Source organism: Phyllostomus discolor, chromosome 10 (assembly GCF_004126475.2).
Source record: "Phyllostomus discolor isolate MPI-MPIP mPhyDis1 chromosome 10, mPhyDis1.pri.v3, whole genome shotgun sequence".
NCBI lineage: Eukaryota > Metazoa > Chordata > Mammalia > Chiroptera > Phyllostomidae > Phyllostomus > Phyllostomus discolor.
Genome location: NC_040912.2, coordinates 31836528 through 31858457, shown reverse-complemented (window position 1 = coordinate 31858457; position 21930 = coordinate 31836528). Strand labels below are relative to the sequence as shown.

The window sequence follows — 21930 nt, the reverse complement described above, 5'->3', positions numbered from 1 at the left end:
GGAACAATTAAGGTAGTCACTTGGCCTGCCAAGTTTCTGCACCAGAAAACCTCTAGCAATTTGTTTATTTGGGTGCAAATACAATTTATCTTCACTAACAACATACAAAAGCATTTATTAAATGCTTCCTGGGAAGTAATATGATGTAGTGGAAAATAAGCTAACAGCTTGGGAACTTCATGAGATCAGTGGCTGCACATAATCCATATTCTGGTGTTCCACAAATGTTTATTGTCCTGAATTATATTGATTAAAACAGACCTTACTTATGTGACCCTTCTGACAGACATATGTAAGTTAGGTTATACGTGTTTAGCCATTACTATTATGGACAAGTGTCACTGCAGACACAACAGATCAGCAGTGGGCGTCTGGAAGAATCACATGTTCAGGTGGCGTGAGGCATGGGAGCCGACAGACAAGGAAGACATGATGGGCAAAGCTTGGGGCTTGAGGATGAGAGCAGATGTGGTCAGTGCTTCCTGAGTTGGCTTGAGAGGGGTCAGGGGAAGACAAGCTAGTAGACTGAGGCAAAGGAAGCCAGTCTGTGAGTCCTTTCATGCAGCCCAGCAGCCAGACCACCTGGGGGTCCTAGCCTCTGCCGCCTGGACCTCATACTCCAGGGGAGGAAGACGCACAGTCCCAGAGGAGGAAGTATCAGTGGCGGGGTCCTTCCATCCTATTGTCCTACCCCGACTCTTCACCTCCTTATTTTACCCCCAGGAGTGCCTCAGAAATTCGAGGGAAAACGGAAAAGCCTGAGCCTTGAGGCCGTACTTTGTTTTGTTTTCTTTTGTTTAATAGTCTGATTTTTGGAGCAGTTTTTGTTCATAGCAAAATTAAGTGGAAGGTGCAGGGATTTCCCATGTACCAAGGCCCCCACACATGTGCAGACAGCCTCCCCGTCACCCGCACCAGAGTGGCAGTTTGTCCCACTGATGGGCCTTCGTGGACACATCAGTGTCACCCAGAGTCCATGGTTTACATTTGGATTCATTCTTGGTGTTTTGTATTCTGTGGGTTTGGACAAATGTATCCACCATGATAGTATCATACAGAGTGGTTTCCCTGCCCTAAAAATCCCCTGTGCTCCGTCTTTTATCCCTCCCTCCTGCCAGCCCCGATCTTTCGACTGTCTCCACACGTGTGCCTCTTCCAGACAGTCATACAGTTGGAATCATACAGGGTGTTGCCTTGTCAGACTGGCTTCTTTCACTTAGTAACATGCATTTCAGTTCCTTCGTGTTTCCTTGTGGCTGGACAGCTGATTTCTTTTTAGAGTTGAATATTCCATTGTCTGGGTGTTTGTTCTCCTGCTGACGGCCACCCCAGTTGCTCCACGTTTGGGCTGTTATACATAAATAACCTGCTACACAAACCTGTGGGCAGGTGTCTGTGTGGGCATACATTTTCCGTTCCTTTGGGCAAATATGAAGGGGTGTGACTGATAGGTCAGACATGGTTTGCTTGATTTTTGAACAGTAATACATTTAATCAATTCAGGATATCAAACAATATTAAAAGGAGTGTGGTGTAACTCCTCCCATGTGCCCATTTCCCCAGAATCACTGCCCCCAGCTCAGGCTTATTTTATTAGTTTCTTATGTGTCTTTTCTTATGTAACTGTAGGAAATTATTTATAGATAGATACATAGATACATAGATAGATAGATGATAGAGTTTCTCATACTAAACACAGTTTCCAGTATCACTTTTCTTACTCATGCATCCGGCAAGGCTTTCCTGTCACTGCACAGAGGAGGCCGGTGGGGCTCCCTTGTCCTCTTACAGCCACACTGTTTGCTGTTCTGGGGCCTTCACCTATGCCCTGCTTAGGGACACTTGGGTTGTTTCTAGCATTTTGCTGTTATAAATGACCAGAAGTAAGGTTAAAGAATGAATAAGTGTATGTGGTTACAACTTTGAACACTTCTGGCAAGCTGTCCAAAGAGGGGGCACCCGGGCCCTGTTACCAGCGATGGTGCAGGTGCTGAAGGGTCCTGGGAGGGAAACAGAGCTAGAAATGGGTTCAGGAAGTGCCAGGGAAGGGGGTGTTCACAGTTTTTAATTGTAATTGGGATCAAGGAAGCCCCCACGGAAAAGATGACATTTGACCGAAGGACATGAAAGAGCCATCTAGGTATTTGAGGGAGGAACTTTGCAGAATGACCCAGTACAAGGGCCTGAAGTGGGAGGAAGGGGGTAGAACATGAAATCAGAGGCAACAGGGACTGGGGCAGGTTGTGTAGCATCTTGAGGGCTGCTAGTAGTGTTCATCATTTATTCTGCATTAGATAGAAAGCTCTGGAGGGTTTTGATCAAGACAGTACCTGACCTGGGGGTTATGGTAAGAGTGCCTGGCTCTTGTGTCCAGAGTGGGGGCAGGGCAGGGTCAGGGAGACCAGCGAAGGGACCAGACAGGAACGTAGGGCAGAGGCGAGGAGACGTGCCATGAATTCAGTTACCTACCTTCTCAGCTGCTCTGTTTCAGTCAGAACTTTGCGTGGTTTTCCCTTGGAAAGTAGGGCAAAACTGGAGCAACGTTGTAAGAAGAACTGTTAGAATATTAAAAGCACAATTAGATGACAACTGTGTTTCATTCTGTAGTACCTAGCCTATGTATATCCTCTTCTGCTCTTACATTTATGCTAAATGCTTTAACCTCAGTGTTTCCCCACAGCAGCCAAGCAGCTGGGACAGAGCACGGCTGCATAAAGTAGGTAGCTAAGGAATGCACACGCGTGTGTGGAAGTGTGTGTACTGCACACAGCGAGCCCAGACTTGGGAGCGGCTGCTCGTCCGTCATTACTTCCATGTAAATTTCTCTTAAGTGAAATGGAATGTGTTTCTGTCCCTTTTCTGCACCTGACTGCCTTTGCATTTCCTTTCCTTCACCCCCATGGTGTTGTGGCTGATGGTCTCAAAAGTAAACGTGTCCCCTCTCTCTACTACCTTCTTCTCCCTCTCCCCCCCATCACTATGGTGATAATGGCTTACGTTTTATCATGTCTTTCACTATTTACAAAGCAATTTAATACATTATCTCAATTGGTATTTAAAATAAGTCTGAGCCATTATAATTTTATTGTCCTAATTCCATTATCCCACTTTACAGACTAGGAAACTGAGGCTCAGAGAGATTGTGGGGCTTGGCCAAGGCCACATCTCCAATACATAGCACAGCCAAAATCAAAACCAGGTCTTTCAAGTCCCCACCTGGAGCTGCCCACACCCCTCCAAGCGAGCTTCCCTGAGTGCAGACAAAGAAGCACTCAGGGGAACTGTTAGGCTCCTCTCGGCCTGCCCTGTGGCACTCTGGCACAGATGTGTGTCTTCTGGGGGACGCTAGAACCCACCGTCCACCTGTGTCTTCTTAAGGCCTTTAAACCTGCGCTTCCAGTAAATTGTCGCCTCCAGAATGCCCTCTGGGGACCTTTAGTTTCACATGTGCAGTCCTTAGTACCTGGTGTGGAGACTGCCCACGTCCATGGTTTGCAGCCCTGAAGAAGTGAGCCCTTAGCCTCAGTCACGCTCTGGGCTTTCCCCTCGTCTTTGAGAAAGTGGGAAAAGCTGCAGAAGCCGCTGACGTGGTTGGGTGGGGCGTGTCCAGTGCAGGAAGCGTGAGTACAGGGCGTCTTCGAGCCACCATGCCGTCCTGCCCAGACCGCCCCTGTGGTGAGGGGACACCTGCCTCCCGCTCCCAGAAGAACCACATCTGCTGTCTCCGACTCCCCGAACGCCTGTGGAAATTAAATGAGATCATCCCTTTTTACATTCTCTTTATTGATTTTTATTTACTTATACTCTATTTTTAAGAAGATTTGAGCTAAGTGAACAATTGATATAAAAGTGCTTTTAAGCTGTGAAGGGCAACTAACTACAAAAGAACAATTTGTATCATTCCCACAGTGTTCTCTGTCCAGTACCTCCTTGCCCACTGGTCCTTTATGCTTTACCTCAAGAACCTTTCTTTATGCCTTGATTTTATTTTTTATGTCTTTTTAAAATTGATTGAGAGCAGCTATAATGATCACGGGTTGCATCTGAATGTGTGAGAGTGTAACTATGTGATGGTTATACAATGGACTTCAAACATTATGATGTAAATAAATATCTGACTCATCTCAGATTTTATTGCCCAAACCCTGTGGGTCTGCTTAGGAAGGACGTTTTGTGCTCCCCCCACCCCACCACCACCCAGCATCTTCTTCAGCTCGGCCACATGCTGAAAAAGCCAGTTAGTTAGTAAATAAATGCATGGAATAAGTGAACTTTATAGAGCAGAGGAAGTGAAAAAATAAAAACATTAAACATGACAGGAAGGACAGACTGTCAGCACTGTTGTACGTTCTGATTGGAACAGTCCCACTGAAAGGGCACGGGTGGCTGCAGGCCGGGGGAGAGCGTGGACACCCAGAGGCCTCTCTGTGGTCAGTGGCCACGGTGCTTCTGGGCACCTGGTGCCCAAGGGTCTTGGGTGCTGAAGGTCAGTCGTGCGCAAAGCAGAACAGCCCCTGGCCGTGTGGAGCTGACGTGCCAGCTGGAGACAGATAACAGACAAACTGCGAGTTTGTGAGGCTGCAGAAGTGGGACCACAGAGAGGGCAGGGGACGATTGGGAGGCGCTGGTCCTGAAAGGCCAAGGTGAGGAATTGCGATTGATTTGAAGTATGAGATGATCCATTGGAGGGTTTTGAGAAGAGAAAGAGATTGATGTTTTATGGTTTCAGAAGGACCTCTGGCTACAAAACTCACAGACCTGTCGAGGAAATGGAAGAGGCTTCATCTCCATCTGTTCCCCTTGAGTACAGTCCCTGCCCACAGCTCCGGGCTGACAGGGGCCTGTGAGGGCAAGTCCTGGCTGGGGAGAAATTACTCTCCCCCAGTTAGCAGTGATGTCATAGACATGGGGGCGTTTTTTTCCCCCCAGGTCCATAGCTGACCAAGAATTTGAGATAAGTCATAGATATGGCCAGTGCTATAATATGAAAATAAGAAACGGCCAAAAATCTTGATAGCCACTCAAAAGTAAAATACAGCAGCAATCCCTCCTTGCCCCTCAGTTTTTGTTTTCTGCATTTCGGTTACCTGTGCTCAACCGAGGCTTGAAAGCGCTGAATTCCAGAAATAAACAATTCATAAGTTCTAAGTCCTGTGCAGTTCTGTGTGGCGTGATTGATCCTTGCTGTGTCCCGCCCTGTGATTGATCCTTGCTGTGTCCCGCCCCGTCCCACCCAGGACAGGAACCGCCCCTTCGTCCCTGTCTCCACACTGTAGATGCCCCCACCCCTTAGTTACTTAATGGCTCATCAGCTCGAGTGTCCTGTAACACAGGACTTATGTACAAATAGCTCTTATTTTACTTAATAATGGCCCAGAAGTGTAAGAGTAGTGATGCTGACGATTCAGACATAGCAAAGAGAAGCTGGAAACTGCTTCCTTTAAGTGAAGGGTGTGCATGTATAGGGGAAAACAGTGTGTACAGGGTTAGGTATTTATCCACAGTTTCAGGCATTTGCTGGATCCTGGACCACATTCCCGATGGGTCAGGGGGACGTCTGTAACAATTCACATCCTCCCCAAAAGACAGGCCTATGCATGAAATTATCTTTGTGAATTATAGGAATCCATTTCAGTGCAAAGTAGAGAGATTCTCTGTACTGACTTGCTCTGTATCTGCTTGAAGAATTTTACATTTATTTTCACTAGAGGGCATCGGTAACGTTGGAGACTGCCAGACTGTCTAGGAAATGTCTGAGAAATGTAGTAGTGAGATTGAATTTTCAAGGAGAAGTGAACTTCTAATTTCAGCCTTAACAACAATAACAACAATGAAGTCCTATGTAGACTGGGTTCATATTCCTACTTTTGGAATGTTGTAAAATTCAGTCTGGTAGTTCTGCAGACTTCATCCCACCAAAGTTGATATCGAATGCCAGTCACTACATAAAGATTTCTGTGTCTCTTCAATAATCCTTCTCCCCCCACAAGAGGATTAAAGTCCTTGTACACTGTCCGATTTGCATAATTCGGTTAATATCATATCTAAGAAAAGAATTACAGTTTTAGCCTAAGGGTAGAGATTAGAATTAAGTGAAGATGAGAAAAATTTTCAAGGTGCTGAAAGAATTGTCATCTCCTTAAATGTAGAACATTGAAGTTGTTACATACCATTGGCATTACCGTAAACCAGCCATACACTTCTTACTGCTTTCTTAAATTTGTAACTTGATAGTTTATATTTATCCTGCTCATGATGCATGCCAGCAAATGCATAGCTAGAAACCTATGCATTGCAAAATAGTCCTCCATATCTCCTGTTCCTGACCTTTTAAACATCTTTCTAAAAACTTGTAAAACATCAAGATTTCAGGAAGAGGGACAGGGGATTGAAAGTTTAAAACAAGAAAACTTGATACCTGTTTTCAGTTTGAGTCTTGACTTCAGCACCTCGAGTAGGAAGCTGCCTCCAGGAAAGGAGCAGGATTCCACAGGAGCTCAGAGCCTCGGGCGGTCGGGCCTCTTGAGCAGAGATCCCACGCCTCTGTGGGGCCCAGTGGATGAACCAGGGGTCCGATGAAGGGAGGATTTTCTCTCCTCTGTCTCTGCGGCATTGGAAGCCCAGAGAACAGCATGGTGTTTGTAATCTGAGAATTTGTGTCAGTTTTTTGCATTTGGAAATTCTTGGAAACACAGAATAATGATGACAAATTTAAGTGCTGGTTGGTGATGGTGTTTGCATTGTACAGTTTTTCGCGGTTTGCCAAATGCTTTCACATGCACCACCTCACGAGGTTCTCATCGGGGCAGGTAGACGGGAAGACGGATGAGGCTGAAGGCTGTTGAGGAAAGACCGACTTCATGGTCCAAAGTAGCCTGGGGCCAGAACCAGACGTCAGAGTCAATTCTACTGATTGAGCTCAAAACACGCCACTCCAAAGCTAGTTTTGTAGGCCCAGCAGTGTTCGCTAACTGTGGACACCTGTGTGGTGAGCTGGGCCAGCCAATCCTGCCTGGGGCTTGCCTCAGAGCTGCAGGTTTGGTTCAGGTCGTTCCACAGGTATGTGCACGGCAGATGCAGAATAGCGCTCTTCTTGTGGCAAGAGACAGGGGCATGGGGCACCTGCCACCACAGGCACGTTTCAAGCCCTGGTTTGCATCAATGCCACTAATGTCCCATCACACACACAAAATACCAGTGGGGCAGGAGAGGTATACCCCACTCGTGAAGGCGGGAAATGGGGGAAAGGAAATCTCTGAGTGTCCCATACTAGGTCCTCTAACTTAGGAGGCTTGTTGGCTACGCCAGGCTAAAATAAGTGAGTCAAATTCATTTCTGTTTAAAATGATGTTGCTTTTAAAACCCATTTAAGCCATTATCATCAAGCTTCACTGCAAGACAGATGCATGACTATGCAATAATAACTTATGCTAATGGGTGAAAGAAAAAGTCTTGGTTTCTGTTTATACTCGAGTAATGTTTTAGCTTCCCCCACCACAATATTCAAGTCAGACCAATACACAAGGTGATAACTATGACTACTAATGATGAGCTCAGCTGTAAGATCTGATGAAACTTTCTTTCCTCACATGTGTCCTTCATACAGTGCTGTCAGAACACCTTTGAGGCTAACACTCAATGACGTTTGCAGAGGAGATTATTTTAAAAGGACCTAAGTATGTATGTACACAGGTGCTTTTGCTTCTAAAAGCCAGCCTTGTAAACGTAATTAATAATCTCTTGACTGTAAAAAAGGACAGTTGATACTCTCTCAGAATGCCAGTCCTTGCTCACCACCAGTGCATTAGAATCACGGCATCACATATGAGGAGTTAGAAAAGCATCGACATGTCTGGGATTTTATTCATTTAACTGTTGCTTCAAGATGGATATTTAGGGTAGCTTAGCATTTACCCTCCCTGGAGTAATATTGCTTTTTATATACCACATGTCTGCCTTGTATACATATAACATAACTGCACCAGATGCTCAGCTTTTCAAGCATATTATTAATAACAGTTGTGGTAGTAATAATAGCTAACAGGTATTGAATGTTTATTATGTGTCAGGCACTCTTATTAGCTCTTGAGATGCATTTTCTTATTGAACATTCATAGTTAACTCTTCGAGGTAAGTCCTGCTATGATGGTATATGTAATACAGGGAAATTGAGGCACTGAAAGGTTGTGTTTTTTTTGAGGGGAGGGCTTAACTAATATATCTAAAGTCACTAGAGCTTGCAAGACATTTGTCTGACATGTCCTGTGTACACAAGAAGGATTTGTTCTCCTGGACTTAAAAGGGCGAGACGCTCGAAGCACATGGAGAGTTGGGAGCAAGGAGAGCATTGCTTGTGTGCTTGTTCGCATGTGTGTTTTAGCAGACTTTATTTGTTAGAGAAGTGTTATGTTCACCGCAACACTGAGCAGAAGGTACAGAGATTTCCCGAATGCCCCTTGTCCCCACACATGCACAGCCTCCCCAACATCAGCATCCCCTTCCAGAGGGGTACATTGTTTACAACCGATGAGCCTGCATTGAAACATCATTATAACCCAGAGTCTGTGGTTTTCATTAGGGTTCACTGTTGGTGCTGTGCATTCAGTAGGTTCGGTCAAATGTGAGATGACGTGTATTCCTGATTACAGTGTCATTCGGAGTAGTTTCACTGCCCCACAAAAATCCTCTGTGCCCTCCCTCCCACTTAGCCCCTAGCCACCACTGATTTTTTACTGCCTCCAGAGTTTGCCTTTTCCAGACTGTCACGGAGTTGCAAGTGAGTGTTTTATTGCTGGTTAAAGCTTTGATTTGTTTGTGCTTCTTATGTGTTCCAGCTCTTTGGTAACGGTAGGCTGGGAGCAGAGTCCCCGTTCAGCCCTTGCATCAGGGCCTCAGGCAACTCGACTTTTCTTACTTCAGTTTACTTTCTTGTAACATGAAGTGGTTAGACTACCTGATTGCTGGGGTCCTGCCCAGCTCACACTGCCCTGAGGAGGTTCTGAGTGCCCTGTCTGATCTGATCTCTTTCCCCCTTTGCAGAGTTTGGATGGAGGGATGGGTGAGGACACATGAAGAGTAAGACACAAAATCTCCCTTCTCCTGTCTGTTCTGGGACCTGTACAGATTCATTCTGATTCATAAAGTCTAAAGTGTACTACTTTAGACTTTAGTAAATGCCTAAGTGATTAAACTTTACCTCTCTAGAGAAAAATGTCTTATGGAAAGAGAAGTGCTCCCTAACTTTTAGGGTAAGAAAGATGTGGATAGTCGAAGACCTCACATGAGAATATATGCTCACAAGCCCACATTTGCATGTGTACTAGAAGAGCCAAATGCTGTCCAAAGTCAGAGTTTAATGAACATAGCAGAAAGTTCGTTTCTAAAAGTTGCTCAAAGATTACTCACTTTACAGTGTGCACCCCTGGTGATGGAAGGATAGTTTGCGGCAGCCAGTGCGGGGCGGGATGCTGCAGTCTCCTGGTGTCGGGACTGAAGGCTTATCGGCATTCCAGGAAGCTGCTCTGGGTGACAGTTACAGGGCTGTGCAGTTTTGTTCAGTGTTAGTATGTCGCATCAGAGCCTCTCACTGATAAACACGAGAGCCATGTCTTATCTCGGTCATATATTTTGGGGATATCAAGTGTTTTAGAGATGTGATTTGCAACTGCGCAGTTTCTAAAATGCCCTGTTTGGATCACTATGCTGTTTTGGAGCTGAGATATCTAAAGTCTGCACACTTTGGAACAGGCTTAGCCTTCTCTAATTGGGGTAGACCTTCTACTGTGCGTGGATTCCACTTTACTTTGGTTCTGAGCTCTATAGAGCATTTCAATCCGGCTTTGTCGTATCGTGATCAGAGTATGAACTGATACCATTGGCTTGGTTTTCCTAATAAATATAAGAAGGTAACATTTTGTGAACACCTGTAAATATAGTTTTCTTCTATTGATGGTCCCATAGTATTGGTTCCCATGATTTACTGTGGGCCACTTATGAGCGTGTGTGTTTTGCACATTACTCTATCCACAGTGCCTAGAGCAGTGCCTGGCAAACAGCAGGTACACGGTAAGTATTTGTAGAATGGATAAGAAAATGGATGAATACTCGTGCCTTCTGTCCTGAGGGATTGAGGGATGTCATCTGTTGCGTAAACAACTAACTAGAGTGATGATCTGAAATGTCACCAGAGTGACTCATGACTGTGACCATGTTCATGGTTCACTGTGACAAAGGACGGGAGCCTTTTCCTTCTACTGAAGCAGTCTTGAGAGAGGCTTCAGGTTCCACACTTCGGCCAGGTAATAGGATGCCCACAGCTCTTTGCTTATATCGTTACTACTCATACAAGGTCAGTGAGAAAGAGTAAATGCATCTGTTTAAATACAAAAGAATCCCCAGGAATTCAATTGTGAATAGTTGAAAATATGGTTTTGAGTGGAGATTTTCAACCTTTTTTATCTCATGGTACACATAAACTAATTACTAAAATTCTGCAGCACACCACAAAAATGTTTTTTGCTGATCTGACAAAAATAGGTATATTTTTGATTCATTCACACCATATGGTTATTGTTGTGTTGGCTATTGTCATTTTTTTTAATTTGACAATCTAAGGGAAAAGAGGGCACTATCCCTGACTAAACAGTCAAATATAGCAAATTTTAAAAATTCTTGTGGCATACCAGTTCAAAATCTCTGGTTTAGAAGAGTTAATTATAAAACACTAGGTCTGTTTGGAAAGTATCCAGCTATGTAATGTGAAAAATAGAAACACTTATTGAAGGAGATAGAAGATATAAGAAACATTGTACATAGGACAATAATGACTCAGTCCCCTTCAAAGTAGGCACCTTGGGACCTCACGCAATTCTCCCAATTGCCATCAGCTGCCCCATCGTATTCTCCTGAGTCTCATTGGCAGTCTGAAATCTCTTCTCTTCCAAAGGTGATTTTAGTTTTGGGAAAATCCAGAAGTCACAGGGCATCAAATCTGGGCTGTAGGGGGACTGAGTCATCTGGTTGATTTGATGTTTCTCAAAAAACCTCTGCATGAGACGTGATACATGAGTGAGCACATTGTCATGATGAAGCTGCCAATCACCAGTTAGTTGCCCATAGCTGTGTCCTTCTGAATCATCTAAATAGTTTCTGTGGAGGAATGTTCAAGCTTAACACAAAATTTGATGCAAATTTGTTGCTCTCCTTGCTCAGTCATTTTGAATGTGATGGCCACATAGTACACATGCTCACTCAGTGGCATCTATTGCCCCCACTGACTAGTACAGTAAAGTCATTATTGTTCATTCACACACATTCCAGCCCACTCTTGTTGGCTGCCAGGTTACATTGATGGTGTGCAAACTGTTCTCATTATATTAACAATGGTTGGACTTTTTTCTGGACAGATGTCATCCATCTAATATTCTTTATGGCATTTTGTACAAACTCATTTTTATATTGACTTATACTTATTCCATGGTATTATATTAAATTGGATAATGTTAAATCCATTTGCAAAAGATATACTAAAGTTTGAGACTTCTTACCATTTTGCCACCATTGCTAGTTGTCCTTCACCTCCCTCCCTCCCAGCTCCCCACTAGGAAGGAAGGAAGGAAGGAAGGAAGGAAGGAAGGAAGGAAGGAAGGAAGGAAGGAAGAGAGGGGAGGGGAGGGGAGGGGAGGGGAGGGGAGGGAGGGAAAGAAAATGTTAGTTTACAAATTCTGGTTTCACCTTTCAAGTCCTTTGAACATACTGATGTTTTTTTATTTGTTGGTTGATTTAACTATTTGTTTTCTTGTTCTTGAAGTTAAAAACACAGCACTGTCTTATAATGTGTACACACACACACAACCATTGATGAAAAAAGAGTGTGGAGAATAACGAAATAATTCTCCTGTGCTGTACTGTACATACCGATAAGGAAATAAGTAATTTCCAAATTAGGTTGTATCTTCACCTGAATTCAAGTCTGTTTTCACAGTGCCTTGGGCCATTTTAGGTGTAGCTCTTTTAAGCTGGGAGACTTGGAATCTACAGCATTGTTCTCCAGTCCTTTTCCTATGGAATTTCAATGAATTGCAATACACAAACATAGCTGGCAGTTTGAGGGAAAACCTTCCCAGCCTTCTGTCCCCAGTCCATCCCCATCATGCCGCAGAGCAAGTGATTTGTTCCCTGGTCTCCCGCTGTGTGTGACCATCCTCTGCAGTGTCCCTGCAATAAGCGAAGGTAAACTCAGCCTGCAGGTTTAAATTAATTGCACTCCCCAGTCATGCTATGAGTTAGCCAATGCTTTAAATCACAACATTCTAAACTTCTAGTTTAAACATAATTGGAAAGAGAAAGCTGACATTAAAGTACCAAGTGACAGTGTAAACTTAGCTGAAGAACAGTGTAAAACACGCACAGGCACATGCTCGAACAATGTGATAAATTTACTCATAGGCAGTTGCATATTTTATTGAACACACCTGTTATTAATTTGGGGCACTAATGTAAGCCCCTTTTTATTTTCAAAACTTGCATGGCTAATTATGTTGCTTTCATTCTGATGGAACATTACTTTTAGTTATGATGGAAATAGTTTTAAAATACAATTCAAATGTAGTGTGTGCTTATGGCAGGAAATGTTAGAAATGGCTCCATTTAGAGTTGTGTGCTTGAGTGGTTGAGATCTGAAAGATGCTATTGATTGCAAGACTTCAGGTCCTGTGTGTTACTCCAACTAGCTGCTGGTGTCTGAGTTTGTCTTGTCTTCATTTGCAAAAGAGATACATGCAGTTAGCAGCCATGTCTCGGGGCTCTCGGGGAACGGGGTCCATACCCACACTGTAGCACTTCTGACCCTGTGTTTGTAATTCTGTACTTAGTTTCTGTGCCACTGAACTACATCACCAGGTCTTGCTCATTCTCGTGTGCCCGCTGCCCTGTGCAATGCCTGGCGCACAGGCAGGCACCCTGGTGACCATCGCTAAAAGAATTAAGAGTTTGTGTAAAGTAGAAGGGAAATATAGGAAGACTTCATTCTTCCTTATTTTGTCTACTTTCATGTAGCAGGTTTCTGTCAATTTTGGCTCTTTTATGCACAGCTAAAATTGACGTGCTGTATTTTGGGAAAAAATTCTATTAGCATATCCTGTCAAGTTCTAAATAGAAGCAATTCTTGGAACTAATATTTATGTGTAATCGTTAATTGCTAAGAATAATAATTTACTTGTAAATGCAAGATTGTATTAACTTTATCTGTAATGGAATTCTTGTTCGTCCCCAAATCTTAGCAAATTATTGAAATTGCTTTGTGGGTAGTGCAAAGGTAAGGAGATCAAATTTGTTTTACAAGGACACTTGATATAATGAAATTTTAAAATATATCTTGCTTTTTTAATATGAGGCTTTAGATTATAATTTTTAAAAACATTATAAAAAGAAATATTCTTCCCATTCCTCCTTACGTTGTCAGTTAATCCTCAAATCTGGAATATGCCTTTACATTTTTGCCCTACATCAGCAATTTTCAACTGGTGTGCTGTAAGAATTCTTAAAACATGCAGTACCTGACCATTTAGCCAGGGACACCCACCTCTTTTCCCTTAGATTGTCAAATTTAAAAAAATGACAACAGTCAACACAACAATAGGTATCCAGTGTGAATGAATAAAAATTGTATCCATTTTTTGTCAGCAAGGCAAAAAAAATTTTTTTTCTTCTGCCACAGAATTTTAGTAATTAGTTCATAGGTTGAAAATTGCTACTCTACACCAACTGGCTGAATTCTGTTGCATCTTATATAGTGCAGTCTGCTAGAGAATGATGCAGACATTAGACAGTCTTTGGAAACAAGTACATACATTGTTGGCAAGCACTTTTGCCTGTAGCTTTAGAACATTGGACAAGTGTCATCAGGCCTGATCTCCAGCCAGTGCGCATCATTATAGCACGGCGGCTAGTTTCTGCACTGGTCGGCCAGCACCTGTGCCTCACAGGTTATTAAGCATGTTGACAATTACGCCTGCTTGAGTGATGACTCTGAGGCTTCACGAGAACTTGAAACAACCTCAGAATCATCATGGAAAGATTAATGTATTCTGAGGGGAATGTCTGAGTTGTATATGTCATTCCAGATCTTTGAAATCTGGAAATCGGAGATCAACAAGTGTTCCACTAGTCATCCTGGACCCTACCTTTCTGTCATACCCCGTGGCCAATTTGTCAAGAAATTGTACTGGCTCTCCCTAAGTCTCAGATTGACCCTTTCTCACTATGTTCATGCTGTTGCCAGAGCCCAAGTCATCTGTCTCCTGAACAGGTCTTCTGCCTGTCTCTGTCTCAGCCTCCACTCATCTTGCCCGGGCTCTTTGCTCCAGCCACCCGTCCTCCAGGCTCACTCCAGCCGGGCACAGTCCCTACCAGATTGCAGGCAGGAAAGTTTTCTGTCTGCTCCCTCCTGTATCCTCTGCCCCAGTTGACATACCTGAAGCACAGCTGTTGCTCAATAAGCAGTAATTGAATGAATGAATCGCTGCACAGTATTTCCAGTGATTCCTTTGAATAAGCTCTGTGTTTGGAGATAGGAAGCTGAGTGTGTTCTTAAATTTCTTTTGTTCTTGTCTAATGGTATTCTTCTACATGAATCATATTGTAACAAAAACAATACAAATAATGTTTAGTCTCTCATTCAAAAACTTATAATTAAAAGCAGACAACACTGACAAAAGACACCAGTACATGTTAAGCAAGTTTATGCCTTTTGAATGATAAATTATTAGAAAGAAATTAGGTCACTATGAAAAAAAGAAACCATTCAATTTTGCTGGAGGATGTACACACAAATCCTGTTTAAATGGAAAAACACATTATGTTGTTATGAGTAGAGATTTGTGTTATCCTTTTCAGATAAAATATATATATTTTAATGAAACTCCAGCCAGATTTGCAATGGAAACTGGGTTTATTTTGTTGGTGTCTGTTTTGTTTGAAACTCCCCTTTCCTCGGCACCTGCGGGGGTCACTCTACACATCTTGTTTTACTTTGCCAGAACACTGCCCCCCCCCACCCAGCTTTATGGAGAAATAATTGACATATAACATTGTATAAGTTTAAGGTGCACAACATAGTGGCTCCATATATGTATATATTACAGAGGGATCAACCACAGTAAGTTTAGTTGACCACATCCATCACTTCACCTAATTATTTTTTTTGTGTGTGGTAAGAAATTTTAAAATCTGTTCTCTTAGCAAGTTTCAAATATACCATGCAGTGTTGCTATCAGTAGTCACCACACTGTGCATTACATCCCCAGAACTTTCTTACCTTATAACTGGAAGTGTGTACCTGTTGCCTACCTTCACCTTTCCCTCCCACCCACCCACCCCCTCACCCCCATGCAATGATCATTCTGTTCTCTACTATTATTAGTTTTGTTTTGTTTTTTGTTTGTTTGTTTGTTCTTAGATTTCACATGGAAGCAATCATCTAGAGTATTTATCTTCCTCTGTCTGACTGACCTCACCTGGCATAATTATGCCCTCACAGCCCATCTATGTTGTTGCAAATAGCAGGATTTTCTTCTTTTTATGGTGAATACTATTACATTGTATATGTACACCATACTTGCTTTATCCATTTATCCACCAGTGGATACCTAGGTTGTTTCCATATCTTGGTTATTGTAAATAATGCTGCCATGAACATAGGGATACAGAAATCTCCTCGAGATAGTGATTTTGTTACCTTCAGATATGTACCAACAAGTGGATTATATGGTAGTTCCATTGTTATTTTTTTTTAATTTTTATTTATTTTTAGAGAGGGAAGGGGGAGAGAGAGAGAGAGAGAGAGAGAGAGAGAGAGAGAGAGAAACATCAATGTGCGGTTGCTGGGGGTTATGACCTGCAACCTAGGCATGTACCCTGGCTGGGAATCGAACCTGGGACACTTTGGTTCCCAGCCCGCGCTCCATCCACTGAGCTACGCCAGCCAGGGCCATTGTTATTTTTTTAAGATTTTATTCACTTATTTCTACAGAGGAGGGAAAGAAAGGAGAACAAGAGGGAGAGAAACATCATTGTGTGAGACATACATCCATCAATTGACTCTTGCTCGCCCCCAACCAGGGACCTGGCACCTGGCCCACAACCCAGGCATATGCCCAGACTGGGAATCGAACCAGTGACCTTTAGGTTCACAGGCTGGCACTCAATCCACTGAGCAACACCATCCAGGGCTATTTTTAACTTTTGTTGAAAAAGTTCCATACCGTTTTCCATAGTGGCTACACCAATTTATATTCCTCCCAAGGGTGTACAAGGGTTCCCTTTACTCCACATCCTCACTGGAACTTTTCTCTTCTCTTCTTGATAATAATCATTTGAGCAGGAATGAGGTGATGTCTCATTATGGTTTTGATGGACATTTCCCAGATGATTAGTGGTGTTGAGCACCTTTTCATGTGTCTGTTGCCTATGTGAATAGCTTCCTTGGAAAAAAATGTCTGTTCAGGTCCTTTGTCCATTTTTAAAATTGGATTATTTGGGGGTTTCTTTGCTATTGAGTTATATGAGTTTCTTATGTATTTTGAGAAAAACTTCTTATCAGGTATGAAGTTTGCAAATATTTTCTCCCATTTCTTAGGTTGCCCTTCATTTTGTTGATTGATTGTGTTGTTGTACAGAAGTTTTTAGTTTGTTATAGTCCCACTTGTTGTGTTGTTGATTGTTTATTTTGCTTCTTTTGCTTGTGCTGTGTGTATTGTATCCATAAAATCATTGCCAAGATTCCCTGTTTTTTACTGTGGTTTCAGGTCTTACATTTTTTAGTTTTTGTTTTGTTTTGAGGAGGGGTTTGAGTTAATTTTTATAAGCAGTGTAAGATAGGTATCCAGTTTTAGTTTTAATTTATTTGCATGTGAATATCCAGTTCCCCCAGCACCATTTGTTGAAGAGACTATCTTTCCTCCATTGACTACTTTAGCTCCTTGTCAAATATTAGTTGACTTTATCCGCATGAATTGATTTCTGGGCCCTGTCTTCTGTTTCATTACTCTGTATGTCTGTTTTTATGCTAGTACCATACTGTTTTGATTCCTATAGCTTTGTAATACAGTTTGAAGCCAGGAAGTTTGAAACTTCCAACTCTGTTCTTTCTCAAGATTGCTTGGACTATTGAGGGTCTTTTCTGATTCCATAAAAATTTTAGGATTTTTGTTTGTTTCTGTGAAAAAAAGCCCCTGGAATCTTGATAGGGATTGCATTAAATCTATGAGTGACTTTCAGTAGTATGAAACTTTTACCAATATTATTTTTTTCAGTTATGAACATGGAAAATCTTTTCATTTATTTGTATCTTCTTCAGCTTCTTTCAGCACTGTCTTATCCATTTCACTGAACAGATCTTTCACCTCCATGCTTAGATTTATTCTGAGGTATTTTATTGTTTGTGCTATTAAAAATGGAATTGCTTTCTTTATTTCTTTCTTGGTTAAGTTGTCAGTATATGGAAGCGCAACTAATTTTTGTATACTGATTTTGAATTCTGCAACTTTACTGAGTTTATTAGTTCTAACTTATTTTGTGGAGTCTTTAAGATGTTTTATATATAAAATGTCATCTGCAAACAGAGATGATTTTACTTCTTCCCTTCTGTTTTAGATACTATTTATTTGTTTGTTTGTTTTCTTGCCAAATGTCTCTGGCTTGGACTTCCAGTACTATGCTGTACAGGGGTGGTGAGATCGGCACCCTTGTCTTCTTCCCTGATCTCACGGGAAACCTTTCTACCTTTCACTGTTAACTATAGTGTTAGCTGTGGGCTTGTCATACACGGACTTTATTGTGTTGAGGTACTTTCCTCCTGTATCCAATTTGTTGAGAGTTATTATTGTGTGTGGATGGATGTTGAATTTTGTAAGATTTTTTCTACATTGAGATGATTGTGTGATTTTTATCTTTCTATTAATGTGATATATTTCTGACTTGCATATGTTGAATCATTCTTACATCCCAGGATGCATACTACTAAAGAGACATTATTTTTTTCATTGCTTGTGGGAAAATGTAAAGTCGACATCTGTTGACATCTATTTAAATGTAAAATGTGCATACAGTTTGCCAAGCAGTTCTACTATTCGGGGGATCCACCCAAAAGATATGAAAGCCTCAGAGGACAGGGGTAGATGTGCAAGGCTATTCACTAAAACATTGTTTCTAAGGAGAAAGAACAGAAAGCCACCTCAATTTCCATCAGCTTGAGAGCGATCAAGTGATTTATGGTGCTCCTATCCTATGGGACATTAAGAGTTTTAGAACAATGTCTACATCTATTTTCTTGATTTGAAGGATAATCTACTATATATTACTAAGTACATAAAGATTTTTAGGGAATGTTTATTATACAATCTATCCAAAAATTAAAATAGCATATATGGTATATATATATTTGCATATACGAATGGGTTCATGTTTATTAACATAAGAAATAATGTGGAAAGAGACGTTCGAAGCCATTAGCAGTTGCTTTATCATCGGGAGTGAACAATGGGAGCAGAGAGGTTATCTATATCTGGTCTACGCCACTTTGTTGTTTAACTCGGTAAAACAAGCGTTATGTTTTCATTTAAAATGTGGTGAAGGTCATTCAATGATAAATATAAATCTGCAGTATAGGGCATGGATAGTTTGCCTTTGAGCAAGTGTAAATGTCACCGTGTAAGGAAGGACAGCCCCCCAGGACTAGTGCGTCTCCTGCCGTGCCGGTGTTGTGGGGGTGGATCCCCAGTCAGGGCACCAGAAAGAGAAAAAAAGGAAGGAGAAAGAAAGGAGAGGAAAGCGGGTGTTGGTGGGTTGGCCGTAAGGAGAACAGCGAGTCCCACTCGACTGCTGGGCCAGTCTTCTCCTGGAAACCTGCTTCAAGGTTGGAGGGTTGGAGCTTACGTTTCCTTTCTCAACCCAGTTAAAACTTAGCTACTCTGAGAAATAATCACAAGACCAGATTATGAAACAAGTCATTTTAGACAAAAGAAAACGATGATTCGTCGTTTCAAATGTTAAGGTCTTCTGATTTTAAAGGTGAAGACTGCTATGTGGCTAGTACAAGGTGGCTGCATCAACCCCTGTGTTTTTAAAAGTTCAGTTTTTTAACATACTTTTTGAACAATATATGCACTTGAAACAAAGATTGCTTATCGTTTTTCTTTCTGTTTCAGAACGCTTCACCGTGTACAGCTCTAAACACCTTAGACAAGCCTGGAATAAGTAAGTCTTCTGGTAGACCGTGCTCATTCTCCCTCTCTTCTAACTTTTAAAAACGCTCCTGATAAGTTGCCATCCGTTGTTTCATTTGTTCACTCAATTATTCACTCATCCACTCATTTCACCGTTAACCAGCTGTTCAGCCCCGACCAGGTGCCAGCCTCCGTCCGGGGTCTGCCTGCGCCGACACCGTCGCACCCATGAGCTGGCATTCCCAGAGCCGTGTGGTGCTGCTTCAGGGCTGCGAAGCCTAAGCGTGATTTGGTCAATTCCCTTGTGACTTGATTTCAAGGGGCATTTTGGCATCAGCAAAACAGCATTTATTAAGTACAATGATTGACTTTACAATCAAAATAAAATTGGCGACAGCTTTTGAACTAGATAAAAATCAATCTTCCAAATTTTTCCAGTTTACTTATTTTTCCACTAAGCCTTATTGGGAAACTAAGTACATACATCACTCGAAGTATATGGACTCCACTTATTTAATTTCAGTCACCTGACCTTGTTAAAATAGTTTTATTTATTGGTTTCAAAATTTGATGAAATCAGTAGATCTGGGTTTCTCAAGTTACACAGAGGTCTTTTATTGCAAGCCAACCTGTTAGTAAATCATTGGAAGTTGAAAAGCGGAGTAATTGAGTCACTCATGTTATGGTGGGTATCACATTTCAAGCATTATGCTAGAAAAAAGGTAACTAGAACTGCTTTGATAAAACATACTATAACTTGTCATAACAATGTTTTGTTCTCTGAGGAATTTAGTGTTATTGTCTCCCTTTTTACTGTTATCACATTTTAATTACAGATGCCATAAGTTATGAAAATAAGTAGTAAGACAAAACCTTTTTGAATAAAAATGTCTCTCATCAATACTGTCGGGTGATCCAGTGGACAGCTTATTGTGAGGAACTCGTGGAATGAATACGTTAAGTTCTGCAGTTGTTTATTTGAAAGATTTGGCAGTTTATTTTGATTAAATTCATACTTAAAAGAACATTCTAGTATAATTCTTGTTGTCTCACATGAGGCCTTGCATTTGCCTTTGAGGAGTCGGTTCTCCAGATCTGGAGTCTCTGTGCTGTGGAGGGAGGCTCGCCCTGTGCCGGGAGCATCCTGTGTGTCTTCCTCACCCTTTCTCTGAGCCTCCGCCCACCCCCCCACCACTTCACTGACCAGTGGTCTCACCTACTTCCCTCCGTCGGGGCTACATACAGTATGCGGTTCCTACCTTAGTGAAATGATCCAACACATTCCTCTCTCGTAATTGCTCAGAAAGCTTTGTTCAGCCAGGCGACCACTTTATGAAACAATTTGTGATAAGGCAGTTGCATCTCTAGCCCTATCTTTAAAGGAACAGGAAAATCTGGCACATCCACACGTAATAGCATTTGTGGAGAATCACCTCCAGTTTAGGTAACTCCTTTTCCTTCTTTCTGACAGACAAAGCCAGAATGGCCTGGAAATTGCCCAAGAAAAAAATACATAGCAATTCTTATCCACTCAAAATAGTAGATGGGGGAGGGAGGGTCTGTGGATGCTGCTGTGATATTCCTGTCACCGCCCTCTTGTGGATATGACCCCTCACCGTTTACATGTGGCCTGTGCAGTCACTCATTGCTGCAACTTGTATTCAGCTCCTGCCACCGTGGGCACACTGACACACCTTTGCCACGAGTGGCCTTTCCTGTTCCCTCCTTGCGTGGTGACTGGTGGGATGCCTCTCCAAGAAGAGATTTTCATCCATTTACATTACTCTATCCCAGGAGAAACCGGGTTATTTCATGTCCTCTAAGAAGAAAAAGAAAATTAAAGTTGTATTTGAGCTTTGCGTTGTTTTGCCTCAGTCTGACCAACTGCCACCAGATTCTCTCTCTGGGAGGTATTGTTTATGGCACAACAAAAGTGGTAACTTCATCGACCAAAGTAGGGTGTACAGTCCTCTGGTACTGCTGCTTTAGAAATTTTAAAAAACTATGTGTGTTGTGCTCAGTCTTTAAATTTTTCTTAAAAGGTGCTACATACTAGTAAATGTGCTTTTACTTGTGAGGGCAAATAAGAATTCTTAGGCATATTATTATTCACAAAATAAGAATACAGTGTCTCTTTAAGAGATTACTTTATCTATTACCTTGCTTTATTTATTATCTTGACCTTACTTTATTGCATTTTCCATGAATATAAGATTTATAATTTTTCTACCAAAAATAAGGTCTAAAATACTGAAGGAAGTATGACATTTTTATATGAAGTTTTTTAATCAGCTGATAGAATTGTAGTTAATGGTTTTCTTTTAATCTCCACCATCACATGTGCTTTTTTAAAAAAATTGAGAATTAATTCAGTTGTTTAATACACTGAGTTCCAATCTTAGATTACTTTTTAACATTTTAGGGAGAATATTAAAAGCTGAGCTTGAGGTAAAATTTTTAAATTATAAACATGACTTGTTTAGAAACATGCTAATTTTAAGTCCCTGTAAGTCTTATTTTTTATTGCCTTAAGGATTTATTTCAGAAAGCATTAAGTAATAAAATCATCACCAAAAATATTATAAAAACATTACTTTCTGGTTATCCAGTGTTACATACTGAATCCTTAGAGCCAAGCGGTAGCCTCCAGCCAATTCAAGCCCCACGCAATTTAGAGGGAACTGAGAATTCAGAGACATTAATTATC

At 41.7% G+C, this 21930-nt stretch overlaps 1 protein-coding gene across 2 annotated transcripts in view; it reads left to right on the top strand.

The window, feature by feature from the left end:
* CDK14 (cyclin dependent kinase 14) overlaps positions 1-21930 on the top strand; it is a 546733-nt gene that overhangs the window by 400839 nt on the left and 123964 nt on the right. For both annotated transcript variants that reach the window (XM_028525494.2, XM_028525496.2), the window contains one exon: positions 19206-19254. In XM_028525494.2, coding sequence (XP_028381295.1) covers positions 19206-19254 — 49 coding nt within the window. The remainder of the gene's footprint in view (positions 1-19205; positions 19255-21930) is intronic.